General features: G+C 53.8%; 3 protein-coding genes and 1 long non-coding RNA gene across 10 annotated transcripts in view; 2 read left to right on the top strand and 2 right to left on the bottom strand.

Moving 5' to 3' along the window:
• Nucleotides 1–87: 87 nt before the first annotated feature.
• On the bottom strand, nt 88–1,939 carry LOC144286551 (uncharacterized). The gene is made up of 2 exons (XR_013354582.1): nt 1,310–1,939; nt 88–825 (listed from the first exon to the last, which is right to left on the bottom strand). It is a non-coding gene; the product is annotated as an uncharacterized LOC144286551 (long non-coding RNA).
• Nucleotides 1,085–4,620, top strand: FAM98C (family with sequence similarity 98 member C). Of its 4 annotated transcripts, none has more exons than XM_077853081.1 (8): nt 1,086–1,218; nt 1,348–1,496; nt 1,577–1,711; nt 2,291–2,496; nt 3,358–3,459; nt 3,552–3,668; nt 3,973–4,140; nt 4,251–4,620. In XM_077853081.1, the coding sequence occupies exons 1-8, from the start codon at nt 1,154–1,156 to the stop codon at nt 4,392–4,394; spliced, it is 1,086 nt and encodes a 361-aa protein (XP_077709207.1). In that variant the 5' UTR covers nt 1,086–1,153; the 3' UTR covers nt 4,395–4,620. The 4 variants fall into 4 exon arrangements, with proteins under 4 accessions (XP_077709234.1, XP_077709207.1, XP_077709226.1 ...); XM_077853090.1 differs by having other exon boundaries at nt 1,087–1,218; nt 3,382–3,459; XM_077853100.1 differs by lacking the exon at nt 1,577–1,711.
• On the bottom strand, nt 4,591–18,708 carry RASGRP4 (RAS guanyl releasing protein 4). 4 transcript variants are annotated; one of them, XM_077852959.1, is made up of 17 exons: nt 18,541–18,708; nt 15,391–15,575; nt 14,865–14,970; nt 14,675–14,737; nt 13,942–14,175; nt 13,690–13,843; nt 12,304–12,477; nt 10,802–10,918; nt 9,744–10,019; nt 8,406–8,486; nt 8,222–8,326; nt 7,967–8,085; nt 7,708–7,852; nt 6,869–6,905; nt 6,627–6,761; nt 6,396–6,508; nt 4,591–5,949 (listed from the first exon to the last, which is right to left on the bottom strand). In XM_077852959.1, exons 1-17 carry the CDS (start codon nt 18,561–18,563, stop codon nt 5,893–5,895), a joined length of 2,124 nt encoding a protein of 707 aa, XP_077709085.1. In that variant the 5' UTR covers nt 18,564–18,708; the 3' UTR covers nt 4,591–5,892. The 4 variants fall into 4 exon arrangements, with proteins under 4 accessions (XP_077709085.1, XP_077709098.1, XP_077709076.1 ...); XM_077852972.1 differs by having other exon boundaries at nt 13,942–14,073; nt 18,541–18,707; XM_077852950.1 differs by having other exon boundaries at nt 4,591–6,508.
• A 5,379-nt stretch (nt 18,709–24,087) lies between these two features.
• RYR1 (ryanodine receptor 1) overlaps nt 24,088–24,525 on the top strand; it is a 117,428-nt gene continuing 116,990 nt past the window's right edge. Inside the window, exon 1 of the mRNA XM_077852935.1 lies at nt 24,088–24,202. Within this exon, the coding sequence (XP_077709061.1) occupies nt 24,155–24,202 (48 nt within the window). The 5' untranslated portion in view covers nt 24,088–24,154. The remainder of the gene's footprint in view (nt 24,203–24,525) is intronic.

Raw genomic sequence — 24,525 nt, 5'->3', positions numbered from 1 at the left:
GATCTATTTTGAAGATAGAATCCACATAATTAAATAAAGACTTTGCAAAAAAAAAAAAAAAAAAGAATCAAGGCCATGATAACAAGGTTTTGACGAGCAATTTTTAACATTTTATTAAGGTCAACAAATAATGGTCCTGAGTACCCCAGCCTTGGGGTAGGCAGCACCATGGAGGATTATAGTTTTAACAAACTGCAACAAAAACAGCAGCAACACTAACAGTAGTAACAGGTTAAGCAATTAAAAGCATGGATTTTGCAAATCAGATCTGAATTTGAGTCCGGGCACCACCCCACATTCACTCTGATTTATCGTGTCTGAATTTCGGTTCTCCTCCCTAAAACGGATCTAAGATACTTAAGCTAGTAGCACACACAAAATGCTCAATATATGTTAGTTATTGAGTACCCCTGTATGCCTACGGAACACACACATGTATGACTCTCATCCTCACAATCCTTAAAAGTGAAGTTTTATCCCTGTCATCCAGATAGGAAGCTATTTGGCGGGGACACAGAGATGGGGAGTGGAGTGGAGTCCTACCCCCCAGGGTGCAATCTCTTAATCACGACAGCATGTTGCCCCTGCTCCCTCTCCAAGGCCTCCGGACAAAGAGGGGTGAAAGCCCGACTGGTGCACCGTGACGGATGGAGGCGGAGGGCGTAGCTGTGTTGGGGGTGGGTGGGTGGGAGGGGGTGAGCCGGCCTTCCTGAGTCCCTGACGTCCTGCCAACCCCAAGCTGGAAAGGAGGAAACAAGTTTCTGCGTTCGGAGCGGAGTTGGGAGAACGACACTCGGTCTAGGGTGCTTCAAGAGCAGAGGGAGCCTGAGAAGAAGAAATCGGTTTCTAAGTCGCAGCAACAGCGCCACCCGCTGGCCTGTCGCGACAGCTGGGATCCTGAAGGCACGCGCTGGATTCACGGGGCTGCGGCTTTTCCACCGTCTGGACCCGGTCACCCGAACCGCGGCGCCCGAGCTCCCCGCGCCCGCGGACCTGGGGGCGGGCTCCGCCGCCTCCTGCGCCAATCAGAACGCCGAGGGCCCTCGGGCGCTGATTGGTCGGAGCGCCGCGGGGCCGACTGCGCACGCCGCCGCCGGGGCGGGGCCTCTCGCCGGCCGGCAGGGGGCGCGCGCCCGGCGGACAGGACGCTTCCATGGAGGGGGCGGAGGCGGAAGCGCGGGAGGGGGCCGCCGTGGCCCGGGACCTGCAGGCCTTGGGGTGAGGGGGACGGGGTGCGGCTGGGGACGCGGGCGGGGGCGCGGGCGGGGGGCAGGAAGGGACAGGTTTGCCCTCGGCAATCCCTCTTCACCTTCCCAATCCCCGCCCGCTGCCTCGGCCCCGCCACAGGTATGAGGGCTTCTCGGGGGCGACGTCGCGGGGCACCTCGTGTCCGGACTTCAGGGCGCTGTGCGCGCGGCTGGCGGCGGAGCTGGCGACGCTGGGCGCCCTGGAGCGGGAGCGAGGGGAGAGCGCGGAGGCGCTGAGGGCCGGCGACGGTACGTGGGCAGCGCCCGGCCCGGCGGGGATGGGGCCGCGGGGGCCGCCGCCGCGCCCTGACGTCTCCCGCCGCCCGCAGGCCCCGGCGCCGAGGAGGGATTCCTGCGACAGTTGGCCGGCCTGCTGCGGGAGCTGCGCTGCCCGGACCGCGCGCTCTGCGGCGGAGACGGCGTGGCCGCGCTGCGGGAGCCCGGCGCGAGCCTGCGCCTGCTGCGTGAGCCGGGGATGCGGAAGGGGCGAGGCCCGGCCTCCGGAGGGGCGGGCCCGGCGCCGCCAAGTGGAGCCGGGGTTCGCGCCCCCCGGGGGCGTGGGCCGGGCCGGTGGGGGTTAGGATTTTGCGGGGAGCGTCTTGAAGTTCCAGCGGGTCGCATTTGACGTAGCCAGCCAGGTGGTTCCCCTGTGAGCGGGCTTCGAAGTCCGGGCGGGACACTGGGTCTCAAAGTGGGTGGGGCTCGTCTTGGAGGTAGAGCCGGGGTTGGGGCGGAACTAGAAGGGCGGAGTGTTTGAAGCCTGGAGTGTTTTGTTTTGTTTAAAGATTTTATTTATTTATTCATGAAAGACACACAAAGAGAGACAGAGATTTAGGGAGAGGAGAAGCAGGCTCCCCGCTGGGAGTCTGTATGGGACTGGGTCCCAGCACCCAAGGATCAGGACCTGAGCCAAAGGCAGATGCTCGACCACTGAGCCACCCAGGAGCCCCTGGGCCTGGAGGTTTTAAAGCAGATGGAGCTTTTTGGCCCTGGCGGGTGAGGTGGTGGCCCTCCTTGATTGCACCGCTCCCTTTCCCTTTTAGGCTTTCTCTGCTCTGAACTCCAGGCTGCCCGCCTCCTCCGTCTCTACCCCCGGCTGGACCCCAGCCCCGCACAGCCCTGTGGGGAAGAGAGCGAGGAGGGAGCTGGCATGGTTCAGGAACTGGTCCTTACCCTCCAAGCTCTGGGGCTGCCCAGACCGACGCCTGGGACCGCCGCCAGCCGGCTGCTGTGGGAGTTGCATGACAAGGTAGAGAGCGCTGGAGCCCCTTCCGCGCCGGGCCACCCCACTTTCCTTGTAGGGGGAGAGTTCTTTCTCCAAAAGTGGTTCTGGGGGCAGCCCCGGTGGCCCAGCGGTTTAGCGCAGCCTTCAGCCTAGGGCCTGATCCTGGAGACCCGGGATGGAGTCCCGCGTCAGGCTCCCTGCATGGGGCCTGCTTCTCCCTCTGTCTGTGTCTGTCTGCCTGTTTGTCTCTCTCTCTCTCTGTGTCTCTCATGACTAAATAAATAAAATCTTAAAAAAAAAAAAAGTGGTTCTGGCAGGAGTGCTCCAGCCACGGGGATGTTTTTCTTTCTTTTTATTTTTTTAAGATTTTATTTATTTATTCATGAGAGACACACACAGAGAGAGAGAGAGGCAGAGACACAGACAGAAGGAGAAGCAGGCTCCATGCAGGGAGCCTGACGCAGGACTCGATCCCAGGTTTCCAGGATCACACCCTGGGCTGAAAGGCTGCGCCAAATCGCTGAGCCACCCAGGCTGCCCCCAGGGATGTTTTTGGTTTTTTGTTTGTTTGTTTGTTTGTTTTTTTTTTTGTTTTTTGTTTTTTTTTTTTTATTTATGATAGTCACAGAGAGAGAGAGAGAGGCAGAGACACAGGCAGAGGGAGAAGCAGGCTCCATGCACCGGGAGCCCGATGTGGGATTCGATCCCGGGTCTCCAGGATCGCGCCCTGGGCCAAAGGCAGGCACCAAACCGCTGCGCCACCCAGGGATCCCCGCCAGGGATGTTTTTTAAGAGTCGTGGCCACCATTCTTGATTCCGAGGCCTAGGTCCTTGGGGCCAGGGGGAACGGAATCCACGGAGTCTATCTGGTTTCTGCCCCGTCAGCCTCAGACTACCTTCTCCCATCAGATCTCTGAGCTGCTGCCTTCCCTGCCCCCAGGGTTCCTGCAGCCCCTCCTCAGCTCCCCACTGGACGCCCCCAGATGGGTAAGACTGTGTACCACTGTACTTGAAGAGCATGCTCGCCCGGAGATGGGAGCGAGGGGAGACCCTGAGTGTGACTGAGACCTTTTTCCTAGGAGGCATTGGAGTCTCTGTGCCAAATGCTGGGAGATCAGTACTGCTCTCGCCGCTGCCTGCTCCTGAAGCGCCTGGACCTCACGACATCTTCTTTTCACTGGAGTGATAGGGCAGAGGTGTGGGCAAAAGACCCTGGCAGGACCAGGGAGGCCCAGCTGTAGGGGCTCCCACTACAAGGAGGAAGAGTGAGGGCCAGGAATATTACCTGAGAGCAGGTTTTTAGGATCGTGTAAGGTGTGGGCTCTAGAATTCCAGGGCATTCTAGAATTCTCGGCTCTGAGCTGGGAGTGTCTTCAGAGCTGTACTTCTTATTTAGACCTGTGGGAGGTGAGGCTCTTTCTGGAGAGTGAGATGCTTCCAGGGTGACAGATCCCACCTGAGGAGGGCTCTTGGGCACCTTCTCCATGCCTCTCTCCCTAGGCCCAAGGAGAAGCCATGAAGGCAGTGCTGATCCCAATTCGAGAGGCTCTGACCCCAGAATCAAATGTCTCCATCGCACATATCCTGGCTGCCCGAGAGGACCTGTCTCGTCTTATCCCAGCCACCAGCAAGGCTGTCCGCCGAGGGACCTGCTGTGCCATCAACAAGGTGGGCACCTGGGAGTGGGGAAGGGCCTCCACAGCCTTGGCCTTCAGACTTGGCGCTCTGGCCCCCTTGTTCATTTTTTCCCCTGACACTCAAGTCTGATCAACTCCCAGGTGCTTATGGGCAACGTGCCTGACCGGGGGGGCCGTCCAAATGAGCTGGAGGCTCCCATGCCCACCTGGCAGAGCAGAAGAGAGGATGGTGGTGGGCGGAAGGCAGGCCGCCAGAGCTGGGGTCGCAAGAAGAAGAAGAAGTAAAGAGGGACTGGTGGTTGGGTGGGGGGAGGGGTCCCCTGTGACATGCTGATGCCATTGGTAATCCTTGGGGAATCGCTTTGAGTTTCTTTTGGCATCTGGCTCCCAGGCCCCATGTCCCCTGTTCCCTGTTCCTAAGGTCCCAAATGCCTACCATCACCACCACCCCCCAGTCTATCACTCAACAACAAAGACCATGTTCTCTGGAAAATAAATTTAATTTATGACAGCTGTAGGACCTATCTCTGTGGGGGCCAGGTCAGGGGTGCTCAGGTTTGAGGACAGGCAGGGACAGCTTTGTCCCCTGGGTCTCAACAGGCCCCTGTTGCTCTGACCCTTACAGTCCTCTGCTCTTTAGCAACACATCTTTCCCTTCCTGGGGACATGGGGAAGGAGACGTGCAGGCATCGGACAAACAGTTCTCAGGTACGCACCAAGTGCCATCCCTGTTCTGGGCGCTAGGGATACGGCAGTGAAAAACATAGATTATAAAAACTCCTGTTCTTCTGGAGTTGACAATTTCCAGTGTGAAGAGGAGCAGACATTCAACAAGATAAATAGGTAAAAAGTACAGTTTGTTAGATGGGTAGAGGGCTATGGGGAAAAACAAAGAAGGAAGCCAGGAGCAGGACTGGGGCTGGATTGCAACTTTGAATATGGTCAGAGGGGCCTCACTCAGAAAGCGACATTAGACCTAAGTCCCAAAGATGGAGCCATGTGGGCCTGTGGAAGAGCATTCCAGGCAGAGGGAACTGCCGGTGCAAAGGCCCTGAGGTAGGAATATTTTTGGCATGTTCAGGGACCATAGAGGCCAGTGTAGCTTAAGCAGGATGAGTAAGGGGTGGTAGGTGAGGTCAGAGAGGGGACGGAAACAGATTGTGGGAGGTAGGCCATAGTGAGGACTCTGGCTTTTCCCCTGATCGAGAAGGAGGCATGGATTACTCCGAGCAGGGGAGGGACTCAGGTGTTCACAGGCTCCCTCTTCCACCTCTACTCTAGCCTTCTCTCCTGCCTCTGGAACCCTAGAGTTAGGAATATAACTGCCCAGCCTATCCCCTCCCCATCCTGACCCATGCTGATGTCAGTGTAGCGTATTGGTAAGGAGCGTCTGTTTTAGAGGCAGACAGAAGACCTGGATTTGAGTCCTGCCTCCAACACTTAGGCGCTCTTCCACCTTGGAGAGCAGCTAAACCTCCCTGGGCCTCGGCTTCCTCGTCTATAAAATGGAGATGTAAGGAGTTGGAGAGCTGATACTTAAGTCTAGACATAATCCAGTGTGAAATCGCATAGATACAAAGTGCAGGAAGATGGAGTACAGGTCGTAGCCACTCTGATGCAAAAGAAAACAAATAACTTTCCGGGTAAGAGATGATGAACTCTTCACCGAAGGTGGTGTGGATGGGACAAGGCCGTGCCTTCAGGGGTCCTGCTGGCGGTGGAATAACGACTTGAGACTGACTCTGAGGAGGTGAGAGAGAACAGACCCAAGGCGGGTGCAGTCCTAGGAATTCAGTTTGGAGGATTGGGCAGGCGGCGAGCCCGTCTTTGGGAGGGGGACCTGGAAGGAGGAAGACACCGGGTCACCTGGGGAGAGTGTGGTGTCTAGGAGCCTGGCTGCTGACAGGGGCAGAGCCTCACCCAGACTTTGTGTAGTAGATGAATGAAAACTCTGGTGGGTGTTCAATCGGAAGGGCTCTACCTTTGAATAGTAAAATTTACTCCACTGACACTAATGATAGCTCCTGAGGTATGTGGCCTTATCCTTGCTATTCTCTTTTTCCTTTTTCTTCCTTAAAATCCTTTTTCTGTTCCACTCGTGGCTACCCTGTCCTCCCACCCCAGCGTATCGAAAGTTTTATTTTTCTAACTGCCCAAAGCAACTGAGAGCTCTTGCCCCTTTTTACTTTCCTATGCTTCCCCGCATTGGCTTGGGTTCCCCCAAGCAAATGGCCTGGTCTCCCCGTATCCAGTTGATGGTGGGGGCAGGGGGCAGTTCCTCCTCACCGTCTCTGGTTCCCAGGTAGGGTTTGGGGGTTCGGTCTGGGTCCAAGCATGGCAAAGGTGGCACCCTGTCTCAGGTTCCAGGGATAATGTGTAGGAGAGATTGTCCTCTGGACCTGTTTTGGGGGTGACAGACAAGAGGGATGTGGGTGTGACGGGAAGGGCCTCATGACCTCGGATTTAATCCCCATGTATCAGACCCCCTTCCCAGGACTGCCACACCCGGGGTCTTACCACAGCTAGCATGGGCAACTGGGGTAGGTGGGACAGGGGCTCCTGGGGGGCTCACATCACCCTTGGCCCCTGGCCTCTTCTTACACTCAACCTTCACGCGGTCCCTGCAGTGTTTATGGCAACACAGCCCACAGTCTGGGGGAAGGTCAGCAGTTAGTGGCCAGAGGCCCAGCCTGGGCCCCCCTCCACTTATCCAGCTTGTAGGTGCTGGATTCCCTCCCTACCACCAAGGCCTCACTCACCCCGACAGCGGTAGCCTTGCTTGGTGACGCCCCAGAGCTGGGAAGAGAAAGCAGAATTGGTTATGTAGGCTAGGGGAGAGAGGGCTGTGGACGGGGATGGGATTGGTCTCTGGAAGTGTGGAAACCATCTGGCTTGGGAAATTCTCACAGCTAGAGGCTTAAGTGGGAATCTGGGGATTAAAAGAATTTGGGGTTATTGCAAGTTTGGGGAGTCATCTAGGTGAAATCCTGGAATTAATAAAATATAAATTCTGTGGGCAAGGATTGCGTCTGTTGTGTTTTTGCTGTGCGTCCCCCTCCCCAGCCCTCAAGTCTAGAACAACCTGGCACACAGGAGGTACTCTGTAAATATGCAGTGAGTGAGAAAGTGGGTTTGGGAAGTAATCCAAGGTTTGTGAATTAGTCTTGGTTTGGAGATTGAGAGATCTGTCCATTATCTAGAGTTTGAGGAGTCCTTGAATTTGAAAATTATCCAGGGTTTGAGTTATCTGGAGTCTAAAGACTTGGAAATTGATTCTGTTTGGAGATAATCTACCCAGGTTTGTAGATGATCTAGGATTTTAGATATCCATAGTTTGGCAGTGATCCAGGACGGAGATCATCTGAAATTTGGGCATTATTCTAGACCTTGGGCATATCCAGCATTTAGGGTTTATATGGGATATGGGGATTATTTGAGACTGGGGATTTTCTGGAATTTGGTGATCATCTAGGGTTGGGGACTGTGAGCCCTACAAGGCTGGGCTGGCCCTCTGAACCCAGGCTGTGAGGAGTCAGGACTCGGGACTCTCCAGGCCCTTAGGTGGGGCCTAAGGCTGATAGAGGGGCCAGGTGCTCACAAAGCCACTGCAGCTGTCACAGAAGGTGGGCTTGCGGAAGGTGACCTCATGGAAGCTATGCAGGAAGGCCAGGCCCAGCTTGGAGCAGATGGCGCTGGCCCGGAGCAGGTACCCCGTCAGCTCTTCTCGGCTGTAGGAGCCATTCCTGGGGGCAGAGATTGCACCTTAGCATGACTGGCCCCTTTCTCCCAGACTCAGAGGAGTCCTGCTAGCCCCAGTATCCTCATGTTTGGGGGACCCGGCAGTCAGGAGTACTTACCCCTGGCGGGGGGGTGGGTGAAGCCCATGGCAGGCAAAGGGGAAGTTGCCTGAGAGTCGCTCAAAGTCCTCCTGAGAGATAGTTCCTCGGCCTTCAGGGTCATAATTCTTGAACACAGACTTCAGAAGAGTATGGGAAGGAGACAGTAAGGCCAAACCATGATCCTCATGATCTCAGATCTCCTCTTCTGGGTCAGGACTGTACAGATACCTTCCTTCCTGGACCCCAGTGGCCAGGCCACAGTCCCCTCCTTACCTCCACCAGCTGCTCCACATGCCGACCCAGGGTGACCCTGTCGGGTTTGGGTGTCACGCCAGGGGCCCACTCCACCACCAGGGGTGCCTTGAAGGGGGAGGGTGGCTGGGGCAGGGACAGAGGGGTACAATTAGTCAGGGCATGGGCTTGGGCTGGTAGTCAGAGGTCAGGGGCCAGTTCTCACCAGACTCTTGGGACAGCGGGGTTCTCGGGCGTAAGAAAGTTCATAGATCTCATCCTCCGTGTAGAAGAGATCCAGGGAAAGCTGGGGGGTGGGGGAGGGCGTTACAGATCTTCATCTCCATCCTCCTACCTACAGCCTATGCCCTGCTTGGATCTCCAGTCTCATCCTCTTCCCAGAGCCCCTCTTCTCTGGAGACTCCCAGGGTCTTCTCTCCCACCCAGCCACCATTCAGTCTCCCAACAGCCCCATCCCCCAATCCAGAAATGCCATCTCTTCACTGAGGCTTTTTTGGGTTCTATTTAAAACTAAACCTGTTACTTTCTATGCCGGTTTCTACTTTAGTTTTCACTATTAGCACTTACCCCTGAAAGACCATATGATTTACTCATTTACTTTATTTTATTGGCTGTCTCCCCTACTGGGAAATCAGCCCCACAAGAACAGCAGTTTTTTTCCTGACGTGCTCACTGCTGTGAGCCTAAGTGCCTAAAGTAGTGTCTGGCTCATAGAAGGTGCTTGATAAATATTTGGGCTTGATGGCCTTCTCGAATCAGCAAAGCATAGAGCCTTGGGCACCAGTCATCTTAGGGCAAGGCCAGCTTTACAGGCAGGCCCCATATTTGAAGGGCCCCACTTCATTTAATGCCCTGCTGTCACCATCTTGAAAGTCTTAAGAATTTTAAAAAAGGAACCCCACATTTTCATTTTGCATGGGGCACTGTGAATTACGTAGCTGGTCCTGTCTTGGGGTCCAAATATCAGTCTTAGACTACATGGCCTTCAGAATCCCAGTCTGTCTCAATTTATAGCTCTTTGGGCAGGGTGGGAAGAGATACATATTATTATTTATATTATATAAATAGAATATAGCCAGAATCCCACATTCTCAGTCTAAGGATGTAGTGTGGTGGTTAACATATGTTTAACACACAGGTTCTGAGGCCGACCTGCTTGGGTTCAAATCTAGGATTTTTGTTTTTGTTTTTTTTTTTAGATTTTATTTATTCGTGAGAGACAGAGAGAGGCAGAGACATAGGCAGAGGGAGAAGCAGGTTCCATGCAGGGAGCCCGATGTGGGACTCGATCCTGGGACTCCAGGATCACGCCCTGGGCCAAAGGCAGACACTCAACCGCTGAGCCACCCAGGCGTCCCTCAAATCTAGGTTTTACTGCCGTGGGACAGTAGACAAATGATGGCACTTTGTGGGCCTCAGTTTCCCAATCTGTAGAATGGGCATGACAAGGGTAGAGACCCTCATGCACCCAGGACCCTAAATCTCTACACCCTCCAGGTTCAGCCTCCCAAGCATCCAGCCTGGGCAGGGCGGGGCAGCTCACCGTGAGCAGATGCAGCAGGTCCTCGCTAGCACTGCAGGGGGGGTGCTGCCTCTGGAGGGCTGCTAGCTCCTGCAGCCGCAGGTAGAGGTTGTTGAGTTTGGGTAGGTGCAGGCGGCCATCAGGCAACCTATCAGGCTGTGCCTCGTGCAGGGACACCAGATCTTTGAGATGCACACCGAGGACAGGCAGCCGGAAGCCCGTGCAGTCGGCCCAGGTGCGGCGGTAACGGGCGTAGTTGTTGTGGGCAGCAAGAAGCTCAGACAGCTCTAGCAGGGCCTGTGGGGGAGAGCATATTATGGGAGGGAGTGTTTCGAGGGGGGCCATTTCTGCTCCCTTAGCCTCCTTTGTGGGTTCCGGACTCCCAGGGGCCCGATGGCATTTTGGACATCTACCTAAGCCCCTCCATGTCCCACAATGGCCTCAGCATCCCCCTAAACTGCTCTTCTTTTTGGGTCCCCATCTCAGAAAAGCTCCATATCCCCCACTCTCCAGGCTAGAGTGATGTTTCCAAAACTGAAATCTGATCATGCGTGCTGTCATCATTACCTAACCTTTCCTAGCTCCCCACTGCCCTCTGGGTAAAGCCCAGACACCTTAGTTCAGCTTGCAAGTCTCAACAGGATCTTGCCCTGGGCATCTCCAGCCTATTTCCTGCCAGATCCTGACTTCACACACTGGACTCATGAGTAACTCACTCTCCCCGTACACTTCCCAGGGTATGCCGAGCTGTGCTCCTCCCGTGGATGGCCTGAATTTGGTGCCTTAGGGGCATCATTTCAGTCCCTACCTGGACTGCAGGTTCTCGGCTACCATCTCTCTCATCTGTCTCCTTCCAGTCCTGCTCAGGACTGGAAACACAGAGTAGAGAAGGGTCAGCATGATGCATGCATGGTTGAAGAAGGGCCCAGAAGGATAGTCTGGGGTTCTGTCCCATTTGGAAGAGCAAGGTCTCCAGGTGGCTCCAGGGCCCCTGGGTAGGGACGGGAGGCATTGGGGAAAAGTGTGGGGGTTCAGGGTCATTGACCGCTGGAACTTTGGGGAGAATAGTGGGGGCTCACCTTGGTGCTGTCAGGGCTCAGGTGGGCATGGGAGTCCTTGAGTCTGGAGATTGCACTGTGACACAGGCCCCCGGTGACCGCCATCAGTGTGTTGAAATTCTGTAGCTGGTAGAGCCTCTAAGAAGGGAGAGTGGTGGGTATACATGGAGGATGGGCAAAATGGGGGTTCACATGACTGCATCCCAGTTGAATTGAGGTGTCAGGTATGTGTGGGTATGGGCCAGGGTGGGCATCAGGTGAGAGGGGTCAGGCAGGAGGGTGTGTCAGGAAGGAGTGAGCCACAAGCAGGTATATGGGCATTACATGGGGGCGTCAGGCAAGTGATTGATGGGAGGTCAGAAAAAAGAGAGAGGGAGTCAGGGAAGTGTGAGGAGTTAGGTTTGGGGACAGGGGTGGAGGATTTAGACAGATGTCAGGTGACAGGCACCTGGGGGTCAGACTGCTCTGAGAGACAGGTGAAGGGAGACAGGTGGCCTGGGCTCTGGGCGGGAGTTAGGAGCCCGGCAGAGGTGGACGGGGCCAGAGTGAAATGAAAGGGTCAGAAGCCCGGGAGAGACACGTGGAGGGTCAGCTGGGCATCAGGGGCAACCGCCCCATCCTCTCCTTTTCCGAGTCTGCAGGGCAGAGGTCGCTGTGGGGAGGGGGTAAGCCAGAGAAGAGTGGGAGACCCCCAGACCTAGAGACCCGGGCGGACGCTAGAACCCTGGGTCCGTAGGGCCGCATTGGAGAAGCCAGAGGATGGAAGACACGAGAGGAAGGGCGTGGCCTGCGAGGAAGTACGCAAGGGGGCGTGGCCACGGTGGGGGACCGAGGCTTCCCTTTTCTCCAGAAAGGAGGCAAGGTATCTATTTAGGGAAGGGGAAGAAAGGGTTGTGACACGGTGGGGCTGGGCCAGGGAGAGACCCGACGTGATGGGTGATGGGGAGGGGGGCAGTCTGTGTCGAAGGGACGGCTGGGGCCTAGAGCCTGACGGGGGGGCACGCAAACTTGGGGGCTTGCCAGAGACGCTTTCACTGCCCTGTGGACAGAATATTCGAACATAGGGTTTGGGAGACGGACAAAGGGGCAACGTCGTCAGCAGTACGTCTGGGACCAACTGGGGGGCCAGGCGGGTCCGACGTGGTGACACCAAGGCCAAGGAAGAAGTGCGGTCCCAGTCCGGGATTAGAACCTGAGGACTAGGGACACCTGGTGGCTCAGTGGTTGAGCATCTGGCTCCGGCTCAGAGCATGATCCTGGAGACCCAGGATCGAGTCCCACATCGGGGTCCCTGCATGGAGCCTGCTTCTCTCTCTGCTTGTGTCTGCCTCTCTCTCTCTCTCTCTCTCTTTCTGTCTGTCTCTCATGAATAAATAAATAAAATCTTAAAAAAAAAAAAAGAACCTGGGGACTGGGACGGGGGGGGGGGGGGGGCGGAGTCGGGGTGCGCGTGACGCGGGGGCGGGGCCAGGCCGGTGCACTGCGCGTCCGCAGTTCCCTCGGCCGCTCGGGACCGGCCTCACCTGTGCCACCTGGATGAACTTGTCCAGCACTTGCGCGCGCTGTGCGGGCCCGGGACGGCTCAGCACCATGACCTGCACCCAGCGGGACACGCTGTTGCTGAGCCCTACGGATCCCTCCAGGGCCGGGCAGCCCCGCACGGAGCCCTGCAAAACGTAGCCCCGCAGGTCCTGGGGCTGGGGGTGAGGTGGGCGTCAGGGTGGGCAGCGGCGCGCAGGCCTTGCCCTCACACGCCCATCCCCCTAGCAGTTGCGACCTCTGAGGCCCTAGTCTGGCTGTCACATGTCCTTGACGTCACCGTGGCCCTCTCCCTCTGAAGAGAAATATTTAAATAAAGTCAGGCACTGTTCTGAGCCCTCTGTCCTATTACCTAATTTAATCCTCACGTCAGCTCTACGAGGTGAATACCGTACTATATGACTTGCATTTTAAAGAGGAGGCCGCGGAGGCGCTGAGAGGATAATTTGCCCAGGGTCACACCAGTGTGAACCCAGTCTACTGCTCCTAACTGTCCTGACAGGTACACAGTCAGCAAAAGGAAGGATGGCAAAGAGGACATGAAAGTAATTTCTGTTTGTTCTGCTCAAGGGGTCAACATCCCACACCTACATGTACAGCAGCCTGTGTGCGTGTATTTGTGAACAGTCAGATTTCCACATTAAGGAACCGGATCACTGCCTTCCCTTGCAGTGCTGATGGCAATAGCTAATATTTATATATAAGTTGAAGCATATGAAATTATCATGTGGGTAGGTAAATATGGCAATTTCAGATCGTTCTGACAGGTAGCATTTACTTTGGACCAGACACTGATCCGATGAGGCAGGAAGTGTTAAATTCCCCTTTGTACAGATAATGGGACTGAGCCACAGTGAACTTAAATGCTTCTCGAATAAATGAGTAATTGATAAGATATTTTGAGCACTTACTATGTGCCACACACTATGACAAGCATTTTTTTTTTTTAAAGTAGGCTCCATGCCCACTGTGGGGCTTGAGCTCATGTCCCTGATGTCAAGATCTGAGATCAAGAGTCAGTCAGATGCTCAACTGACTGAGCCACCCAGGCGTGCCCCCAAAAGCATTTTTAAGTGGACATATTAATTTAATTCTCCTTGCCATCTAATGAAGTACTATGACCTCCATTTTATAAATGAGAAATCTGAGTCTCAGGTTGAGAAACTAATTCAAAGTTACACAGATAAGGAAGGGCTGATGGATTTGAACCCGGGGTTCTATTAGTCAGCTCAACTCATTTTCCTGAACCTTCTAGCATTCATGTTTGAGAGCTTGAGATCCCGGCCCAATGCCCATGTAGGGGTCCTCTGAGTCTTGCCAGGCTCCAGCCCACTCCAAGCCCTCCCCAGCTGGGGGAAGGGAGTCCTCACCGTGATCGCCTGGAAGGACCGGAACTCCAGATAGGTGAGATGCTGAGCCAGCTCCCCCGTCTCCAGGTGGTCGAAAAGCAAGGACACTTTGCGCTTTTTGCCTAGGCCTGGGCTGCTCAGGGGGAGCGGGGGGCCCGGGCCACCTGGGCTCAGGCTGGGAGCAAAGAGGGGCAGAGTATTTTAGGGGTACAGGGTGGAGGATGTGGGATGAGGAGGGAGACAGCAGAATGGGGTGCAGGGGGATTGACTCACAGGTTGGAGGAGTCTCCCAGGCTCCTCTGGGCAGAGTTGCCCTTCTCCTCCACAGTGGCCCAGAAGCGACCTATAACCTCTTCTAACTGAGGCTCTTGGTGTACCGTCTCAGGGTGTCGGGTCAGCCAGTATCTGAGTGTGGTTTTAGAGATGGTGGGCTGAGGCTGGGCGTGCAGAAGCTCTCTAAAACAGGTGTCTTGGGCTGAGGACTCTCTAGGTGTGGACTTGGGGTCTCTGGAAGGTCAGGGTTTGGAGAGGCACTAGCCTGGGGCTGTCTCTAGGGGTAGGACCGGGGGGCCTCTTACCACAGGCTGGGGAATCAATGGGACATAGACGAGAGGATCTCTTGGAGGTGGAATTGCTAGGAAGCAGGATAGTGGGGGGGGGGATCTCAAGAAGTAAGCTGGGGGCCTCTGAGGGTGAGACTCTTGGGGAATAAGATGAGGGGGCCTTAAAAGTTAGGCTAGGGTATGTGGGGGTTTGGGGAATCGGAGCTGGAGGTCTCTGGGCATCAGCTAGGAGACGGTCTCTAGGATCTGGTCATGGGTCTCTGGTCATGGTAAGGGTTCTAGGGAGCAGAACTGGGAGGGTCCTGGGAGCCAAACCAGAGCTGTCTCAGAAGTGGTATCTAGGGGAGCAGGGCTTGGTGGGTCTGTGGGGAATCAGTCTGGGGAATCTCTGGGAGGTGTTTTTTGTGAGAGGCAACAGGCTGGGGGTCTCGGCCCCACCCTACCTGACCAGGTGACAGATCTGCAGCCGCCTCAGCTCCTGTGTGTCCCCTGTGGCCTCCTGGTACTTGAGTTCTGGTCAAGGCTCTGATATCCGGCATCCCAGACCTGCCTGTTCACCCTGTTCCCAACTCCCAGACTCTGGCGTCTCTGTCCCCTACCCTCCACCCACTGCTCGTGGCCCTGGAAGGATATAAGGTCAGCAGACGGGCAGCGAGGTGGGCAGAAGGCAGCACCCAGCTGTGCATGGCCAGTACCATGTTGAGAATGTGGTCCCCTCGGCGCAGGCTGCCAGCTGAGTCTGGAGGCGGGAGAAGGGGACTCTGTGTCAGAATGGCTCCTCGGCAAGGGACCGCACAGTCTCCAGAGCCAGTTGGATTGGCTGGCTCAAGCTCCAGCTCTACCTGCGTGAACTAGGGCAAGCAACTTGGCCTCCTTAGGGTGTCTCGGTTTCCTTGTCTGTACTGGGCAGAGACCAGCACAGCACCTGGCAAGTCATGTTGTAGATGGAAATAGCACCCCACCTCCTCCCCTCATCTCAGGAAAAAGAAATGCATGTTTCACTGCATCCGGAATAGTGATCGAGATTCATTCCACACACCCTTGCTACCATTTTATGCGCCTCCCCCCACCCCCCCAAAAAAACCCTGAGACCTAGACAGAGGTTGGCTGCTTTACCGCCTTAGGACTGGGGAGGCTGGCCAGGGAAGGGGACACTCACCGAAGGACTGGATGCATTTCTCCAGCAGCTCATCTTCGCTGCAGCCGCCCTCGTTCAGCATGCCCAGAGCCATGGAAGCCATGACCTTGCTGATTTCCCGGGGGCTGGGGCACGTCTTGTGGCGCCGGGCCTGTCGGGGCCGGCCCCGCCCTGCTGTCTTTCCTGGGCATTCCTGGTGGGACTTCCTGTGGGCACACCCCCCAGGGAGTCATGGGAACCCCTTCCTTCGAGCAGACCTCCAGAATTCTCTTTAACTCCCCAAACCCCAAGCATCATGGGAGAAAACCCCTGGAGTATTCCAGGTCATGGGAGCTTTCTACAGGTAAACTCAAAGGGTTACTCCTGCCCACTTCAGGGAATCAGGGGAAAAGACTCTCACCACCACCCTGAACCCCCAGGAAATCATGGAGAAGACCCCCAGAATTACTAAGGGAATCATAAGAACTCCTTCCTCCGGGCATCAACCCCATATTCCCCTTGACTGTATACTCCCAGGGCACTATGGAGAGACTTCCTGTTGGCAGGACCCTGGGATGACTCTTGGCCTCCCAGGGGATTATGGGAGAAGACCACCCCTCCACCCCTCCTACCTCCACCCCCGTCATTCCTGTCCTTCCCAGGGCCTGCCTTCAGGGAGACTCCTCAGAATTCCCTTTTTGCTCTCCAGTGCTGGTCCCCCAGCCCTCATGAAAGCAGCAGACCCCTGAGATCCCATCTGTCTCTCCTCCCTGAGCTAGACCCCCTACTAGGGTGACAGCCCCCTCCCCCAAGCCAGGACTTTGTCAGGATCCGAGTCTTAGCCACCAGCCTGGGTCCCTCGGTTTGGAGAGAAGACATGGGTGCAAAGTGGCCTCACCAGGGCGTTTCAGAGCTGGGCAGGGTCCCCGGGGTGAGGCAGCTTCAAGGAAAGTTTAAAAATAACCATCTGCTCTGTCTTGTGCCTCTCTGAGGCTCGTGTTCCAGTTGGGGAAAGGTGGAAACAGACAGACATGGTGGAGGAAGGAGGGAGAAGAATCCAGGCTGAATGGCCTTGGCTTCCGCGAGGGTTAGACCACGCGGGGTTAGAGAGGGTTATGTTGGCTGTGTGACTCTGTGCTGGTCACTTAATGCCGCTGGGCTTCAGTTTCCTCATATGAAAAATGGGAGTCATCCTTGGACCTTCTCCAGGAATTTATCATGAACATTCAATGCCTTGCTTCTCAAAAGTGCCAAATACGGGACTTGGTTTGGGGCGCCTGGTTGGCTCAGTCATGTAAGCATCTGCCTTGGGCTCAGGTCATGATCTCAGGGTCCTGGGATCGAGCCCTGTGCTGGGCTCCCTGCTAAATGGGGAGTCTGCTTCTCCCTCTGCCCCTTCCCCTACTTGTGTGCTCTCTCTCTCTCTCTCTCCCTCTCAGATAAGTAACATATATCTTTTAAAGGGACTTAGTTTGCTCAGGCTGTTAAGTGGCGGGAGATGGGAAAGTCGAACTTGACATCCAGAGAAAGTGATGAGGTGGACTAGAAGCTGGGCCTGGGGTACAGAGCGAAAGCAGAAATGGGGAGACCCTCATCACAAGGGCACTAACACGGCCTTGGTGCATCCTAAGGGTTCAGGAAATCAGTCCTGAATGTTCTTGAGCTGAAATTTACTGAGTATTGGGATCCCTGGGTGGCTCAGCGGTTTAGGGTCTGCCTTTGGCCCAGGGTGTGAAACTGGAGTCCTGGGATCGAATCCCACATTGAGCTCCTTGCATGGAGCCTGCTTCTCCCTCTGCTTCTCTCTCTTTCTGGGTCTCTCATGAATAAATAAATAAAATCTTAAAAAAAAAGAAATTTACTGAGTACTGAATGTGTTCCGGGCAGAGGCTTGAGCCCCCGTCTCCATCAGTGGTTCTCAAAGCGTGGTCCAACCCATGCCACCGGCACCACCTGGAAGCCTGATAGAAATACAAATTCTCGGGTCTCACGAAGAGACCTCCAGAATCAGAAGCCTTGGAGGTAGGCCCAGCAATCTGTGTATGTGTTTTAAAGATTTTTTTACCTTTAAGTACTCTCTATCCCCAATGTGGGGCTCGAACTCACCACCTTGGTATCAAGAGTCACATGCTCCACCGACTGAGCCAGCCAGGCGCCCGACAATCTGTTACAAGCCCTCTAGGTGGTTCTGATGTGTGCCCACTAGACCGGCTCGCTGAAGACTTCTGAGCCTCTCTGAGGAGGGACTAGGATTATTCTATTAACAGAGGAAGATGGGGCGCCTGGATGGCTCAGCCGTTGGGCATCTGCCTTCACATCCAGGGCATGATCCTGGGGTTCTGGGATTGGGTCCCACATGGGGCTCCCTGCGTGAAGCCTGCTTCTCCTTCTGCCTGCGTCTCTGCCTCTCTCTGTGTGTGTCTCTCATGAATAAATAAAGAAAAGAAAAGAAAAAAGAAAAAAAGAAACAGAGGAAGAAACTGGGGCACAGAGCAATCAAGTGGCTTACCTAAGGTCACACAGCCAGAAAAAGAGACAGCCAAATCTCTACCACGAAACTGCTGGATATCATGGGGAGGGGACCCCTTTGCCCATCAGAGACACGCCAGAGGGAGGCGGCTGGAGGAGCTACCCAGGCTAGGGACCCAGCCACCGCCGCCCCGGGAGCACAGCAAAGCAGCTTGTCCAGGCGCTAGGAAGCCCGGGCCAGAGGCCGCCAGGCCCTCACCTGTGACTGTCCGCTTGCTCTCTGTAGTGCCGGGAGCAGCCAGGAGGGGTTTAAGGAGCAGGGGAGCCGCCTGGCCCTGCGTCACACTCCCCTCCCCCGGGGCAGGGCCCTGCAGGAGCCTGGAGTTTCCAGCCCGGGAGCAGGGGGCAGCAGCAAGGGAGCAGCGCTGATGGGGAACCGGGAAGGCCCCGGGGAGGACGGAGACACCCCATCTAGGGGGCGAGGACGAGCGGGGCGGGGCAGAGGGGATACGAGCTGCTCGAACTGCAAAGGCAGATGCTCCAACAAGCAGCCCCAGCAGCTCCTCAGTCCCCGAAGTATATGGGTCACCTGGTGCCCCTGCTCGTGCGGCTGCCTCCGGCCCCGGGGCGCCCCCGGCTTCCCTCGTCCTCCCCAGCCTTCCCAGGCAGCGGGGGCCCAGCGGCTGAGGGCGCTCCCGCTCTCCTTGGGGAGGGTCCTCTCACCTCTTGCTGTCTTTCCTGTTCATGCTTCCTGGTGCGGGGGAGGGGGTCTTGCAGGAGTCTGGCTCTGTTCCTCCCCCTTCCCAATGCTCCAGCTTCTTAGCCCCTTGGGAGCTGGGGCCTCCTCGGTGCTTGGGAAGGAAAGAGGAACTGCCCCTCCCCACCCAGCCCCAGGCCAGGGGGAAGGAAGAGGCTGGGGAGAGACCAAAGGTCCCCCCTCCCCCACATGGGGATCCCTTCGGGCTGAGGTTTCCGGTGCTGCCGGCCCCCACCCCCAGGCGCCCAGCGGGCTCTCTCTCTATCTCCCCCATCTTTCTGTCTCTAGACCCGTGATTCTCTGTTCTGCACTGCTGTTCTTCAACAGAGCTGGTTGTTTTGTTTTTTAAGTCTCCCTGTTGTGACACATTTAGGTAAAAACACATACTCAGAAAGTCTGTATTTCTGTAGGGATGTATTCATGTATATAACACACAAAGGCTCGAATGGGAAGGCCCAAGACCTAAGACTTTGTACATTTCTCCTTCTTTTTCTTTTTCTTTTTTTGAGATTTTATTTATTTATTCATGAGAGACACAGAGAGAGAGGCAGAGACATAGGCAGAGGGAGAAGCAGACCCCCGGGATCACGACCTGAGCCAAAGGCAGACGCTCAACCACTGAGCCACCCAGGCGTTGTCCCATCTTCTGTTTCTTTTACTCCTGGTTTCTTTTTAATGATGCCATGTGTATCCCAGGAAACATTTTCACGGTATTGTGTTCTGTTGTAACAAAGCCTTATGTAGTGCCTACTGCATACCACACAGCGTTCTAAGGGCTTTTAAAATATTAACTCGTTTCATCATCACACAATCTTAAAGACTGTTCTCTTATTATGAAAAACATTACAGAAGGAGGTAAACCCTCTGGGGGCCGCTTCCCCGGCCCACTGTCCCTCTTAGGCAGTGGTGACCAATATCGAATATTGTTGGGTTTCATCTGATCTGTTGGCTGTGCATTTGTTTAGGTATATAAATTCATGCTCATAGAAACACAGACTTTTCTTTTGAGTATGTGCGTTTTTTTCCTTTTACTTAAATGTGTCATGCTTGACCTTTTTAAATTGAAATACAAAAAAAGCACAAATCCTAAGTGTTTAGGCTGATGCTTGTGAAAAACGGAGCGTATCTATGTGGCAGTGACAAAATCGAGAAACAGAACGTTCCATCTTGCCCAAACCCCCTGCACAAGCCCCATCCCAGCCCTACCTCCCGAAAGTTACCACTAGCCTGATTTCTAGCAGGGTAGTTTTGCCCGGGGTTTGAGTTATTTATAAATAGAATAACTGATTGTGTCTGACTTCTTCCACTTAATAACCATGTTTTTTTTTTAATTCTTTCATGTTTTATACTTGGTTGTAGTTATTACTTTTTTTGTTCCTGCATTGTGATTTTCCTGTAATGGACAGGTGAGTTGCTTCCAGCGTGGGGCTATTGTGAGTAAGACTGCTATGAACATTCTAGCACCTTGTCTTTTGCTGAACATTCAAGTGTGCAATCCTGTAGGTGGATACCCAGGAGTAGAATAAATGGGTCATAGTAATTAATATGCTTCTGCCAAACCTGGTGCGTTAGTCAATTCAACCAGAATGCTCTTAGAAGTATGTTTTCACTCTCTCTTTTTTTTTCACCAAAAGAAGTCACCATGGATTTTTTTTTTTTTACATGCCAGAACATTTCATGTCTAAATAGACAAGAACCGAGCTCATTTTGTTTAACTTTTCCATTACGTGGCATACCCCGAATAGTCTCAGGGCTTCTCACTCTTTCTCTTCCTCTCCCTGCCTCCTTATTTACCCCCTCCCTCACCCCATCAAGTTTCAAATGGTGCTGTCCATGATGTGGCTGTCTGTCAGCCCATCTCCCCAGCACCTGCATCATACGAGATGATGTAACATTGCTGGCTGAACCAAGCTTGGTTATGTCTCCATGTACCCTCAAGCCCCAACCCCTGGAGACCCAGAGAAGCCTCAGGGAGGGAGGTCAGAAAAGGCCCTGGTACAAAGTGCCACCCTCAAGGCCAGCAAGGATGGTTAATACCACCAATAACACCATCAACCACAAAGGAAAAGACTTCTGAAGCAAACCACAGAAACTCATAAGGAAGAAAAAGGATGCACTTGCTAATATCAGAATAAGGATTTCTTTTAACGAGGACACCGGGGGACGAATATCAGATGAGATGACAGAGCAAGAACAGGTATTTACAATATCTAAAATCAACGAGAGAATAATCTTTAGAAGGTGAAAGGCACAGCTGCAAACCAGCAAAAAAAAAAAAAAAAAAAAAAAAAAAGACACCAACTCTGATAGAAAAATGGGCCAAGAGAGTGTGAGCAAATGACCAGGAAACCCCAAGACTCTGATAGGCACCTGAGAGGATGCTAGAAATTCTTGGTAACTGATCAAGGAAGTGCAAATTAAAACAGTGAGTCATCCCATCGGTCTGGCAAAGATTGGAAGTTGGAAAATGTCAAGTGAAAGTTGGAGATGTGGGGCCCTGGGAACTCTGCTACTGTGGGGCCATTCCCAAGGGCCACTTGGCACTACTTAGTCAAATTCAGTGTGTGCTTGGAGCTACCACCCAGCAGTTAGCTCCTGGGTGTGCGTACTGGAACATTCGTTCTCAGTCCCGTGAAGAGACATATAAGGATCACATGAGCCAGGGGCAGCCCAGGTGTCACCCCAAGAGGATAGATGCCAGGCAGTCCTGCAAAGCCCCCATAGCTACAGAACAGGTGTCCATAGAGCAACACGGGTAAGTCTCAAAACACATCATGATGACTGACCAAAAAAACCCAAACACTATTAATATCTTATGATATAATGCACAATGACACAGAATAATTTTATATTATATATAAAATTCTAAGGAGAAATTTAATATTTAATATACAAGTGTGTGCTATAGAATGTATATAAACATAATTACATTGGATTGTGTGGTTATATTAGCCTAAATATAGAAGTATATAATTACGCATGATATAATTCAAGAATATGGTACAACCTCATGTGTTGTGTTATGACAGTTGTATCAATATATCAATATTTAGGGATCCCTGGGTGGCGCAGCGGTTTGGCGCCTGCCTTTGGCCCAGGGCGCGATCCTGGAGACCCGGGATCGAATCCCACAGCAGGCTCCCGGTGCATGGAGCCTGCTTCTCCCTCTGCCTGTGTCTCTGCCTCTCTCTCTTTCTCTCTCTGTGACTATCATAAATAAATAAAAATTAAAAAAAAAATATCAATATTTAACCATGTGACACATACCAACCTATTATACATTTAACATTTTATGTATAATTTTATTGAACTGTGAGATATTGTTTTGTTTTGTTTATAAGATTTTACTTAATTGAGAGAGAGCATGAGTGGGGAGGAGGGGCAAAAGGAAGAGGGACAAATAGACTCCCAGCAGAGTGGGGAGCCGGATGCAGGGCTCGATCCCAGGACCCTGAGACCATGACCTGAGCTGAGGGCGTATGCTTACCCGACAGAGCCATCCAGGCACCCCTGCAAGATGCTGTTTTGTATAACTTAATAGATAACATTACATGCTATTGATAATTTTAGGATTATCAAGAAGTTACATGTGTCAATAAGTTATCATATCATAGGCTCTAAAAAGTTTCCTTATGGGATCTTTCCCATGACTACCCCTCCCGTGTTGAGGACTATTCCAAATGAGCCCAACTGACAGATGAAGACACTGAGGCCCAGAGGCACGAAGATGCACGACTGGCAGGAGGCCCAGGTATGTGTGATATCCTGCACGGGACCTCCAGGCCCAACAGCTGCCTGTTTTAGGGAACTGCAAAGGGCTTCCGCCCAAGCTTCCCAGGGCGGGTGGGGAGCCAGAGGAGCCAGTGCCGCCTCTAGGCCTCAGGCCAGAGCAAGAGGTGCAGCCCTCTGCAGTGGGGTGCTGCATAAAGGGACAGTCCAGCTAGTGGCTCTCATCGGCTCAGGGGAGCCCCAGGGGAGAAGGAGGGTTAGAACTCTGGGGGTTGGGGAGAAGCTGGGCCTGGGCCTGAGGAATTGAGTTTTTGTTATAACTAGATTTTATGCAAATATCAAGACAATAAAGTGCAATGAGTAAGAACATAACTCTGGGTTCAGATCTTTTGCTCAGCCTCTGTGTGGCCCTGGGCAAGTCATCCCAGCTCATGGTCCTCTGCTTTCCTTATCTGGAAAATGGGCACCATAAGGCTCCTGACTTCACAAGGTTGTTGTGAGAACTACATCATTCATTCCAGTCCTAAGAATTACATGTGGTAAGAACCATGCATTTTTATGTCCTCTTCTAAATAATGTGAATAATAGCAGCATTGTTGGAACAACTAAATGAGATGCGGTAAAAATATCTTTGGGGCCTCAAATACAACAGGCACACAAAAGACATCTGCTATGGCTATTATTTCTGCCTTAGAAGACTTTAAAATGGTGATGATGATGATGATGTAAGCAACACTTACATAATATTTACTATGCATTGGTACTAAGGGCTGTAAATAGGATGGCTCAGTCAGGTAAGCCTGTGCCCTTGGCTCAGGTCATGATCCCAGGGTCCTGGGATTGAGTCTCCCATTGGGCTCCCTGCTCAGCGGGGAGTCTGCTTCTCCCTCTACCCCTCTGCCCTGCTCGTGCTCTTTCTCTCTCTCAGATAAATTTAAAGAAATCTTTATTTTATTTTTTAAAGAAATCTTTAAATATAAAAATTTTAAGTTCTAGGGATCCCTGGGTGGCGCAGTGGTTTAGCGCCTGCCTTTGGCCCAGGGCGCGATCCTGGGGACCCGGGATCGAGTCCCACGTCGGGTTCCCGGTGCATGGAGCCTGCTTCTCCCTCTGCCTGTGTCTCTGCCCCTCTCTCTCTCTCTCACTGTGTGCCTATCATAAATAAATAAAATTTAAAAAAAAAAAAATTTTAAGTTCTATAAATAAATTATCTCATTTAATCCTTGCAAATGTCCTGTGAGGTAAGTATTATTAATAGTCTCCTTCCCAGTTGGGGAAACTGAGGCACGGAGCGGAGAAGTGACTTGTCCAAGGACACTTGCCACGCCAAGACTAGGATTCAGATCCAGACTACCTGGCTTGCACAGCCCTTGCTTTTAATCACTAACTATGGTGGTTTTTAAAGTCGGGAGGCCTTGGCGTGCACCCCAGCTGCGCTGTTCTACATGAAGCGGAGGCTTCCGGCCTCAGAGCCTCAGTTTACTCCCTGTGAAATGGGAGAATGAGGGCATCTTCCCTACCAGGGAGGTGGAGAGGGGGCAGCTACCTTCCAGAAGCTCCGCCTACAACCTCCAGGCCACCCACGCCTACCTCCGGCCCGGGGTTGGGGCCTGCGGGCGGGGCTCCGGGAGGGGGCGTGGCCTTGGAGGCCTGGCCCAATGGGAGCCGGGGGGCGGGGCCCTCCTCCCAGCTCTGTCCAGCACGCGAGTCCTCCTCCTCCTCGCAGTTCCATCGACCCCGCGGGTGCCCCAGAGGTCTCCGACCCCAGCCCACCCCCAGCCCACCCGCCCCGCCTGCGGCCCCCTCCTCCTATTCCCTGACCTCAGCCCGCGCCCCTCGGGCCTCGACATCATGGGTGACGGAGGAGAGGGCGAGGATGAGGTCCAGTTTCTGCGGACGGTGCGTATCTCTGTGTTAGGGGTCTCTGGGGCTATCTCTCGGGGCCCTCTGAGTGTCTCTTTGTCTCGGGATGTCTCTGTCCTGATTGCTGGTGGTCTCGGAGTCTCGGAGTCTATTCCTCTGTCCCTTTGGGTGGCTGTCACTCTTTTTTGTCTCTCCTGCTCGCTCACCTTTCTCATCATTGAGAATCAGAAGAATTTGGGACTGCAGAATGGGGAGGGGGATCTTCGGCCACCCTCTCTTCTGACTTTAGCTGTTTGTCCCAGAGAAGAGGGACTGTTGAGGGAGCACCCCCTCCCACCACCCTGGAAGCCGGCACTTGG

This window comes from Canis aureus, chromosome 1 (assembly GCF_053574225.1).
Source record: "Canis aureus isolate CA01 chromosome 1, VMU_Caureus_v.1.0, whole genome shotgun sequence".
NCBI lineage: Eukaryota > Metazoa > Chordata > Mammalia > Carnivora > Canidae > Canis > Canis aureus.
This window is presented reverse-complemented; position numbering and strand designations above follow the sequence as displayed.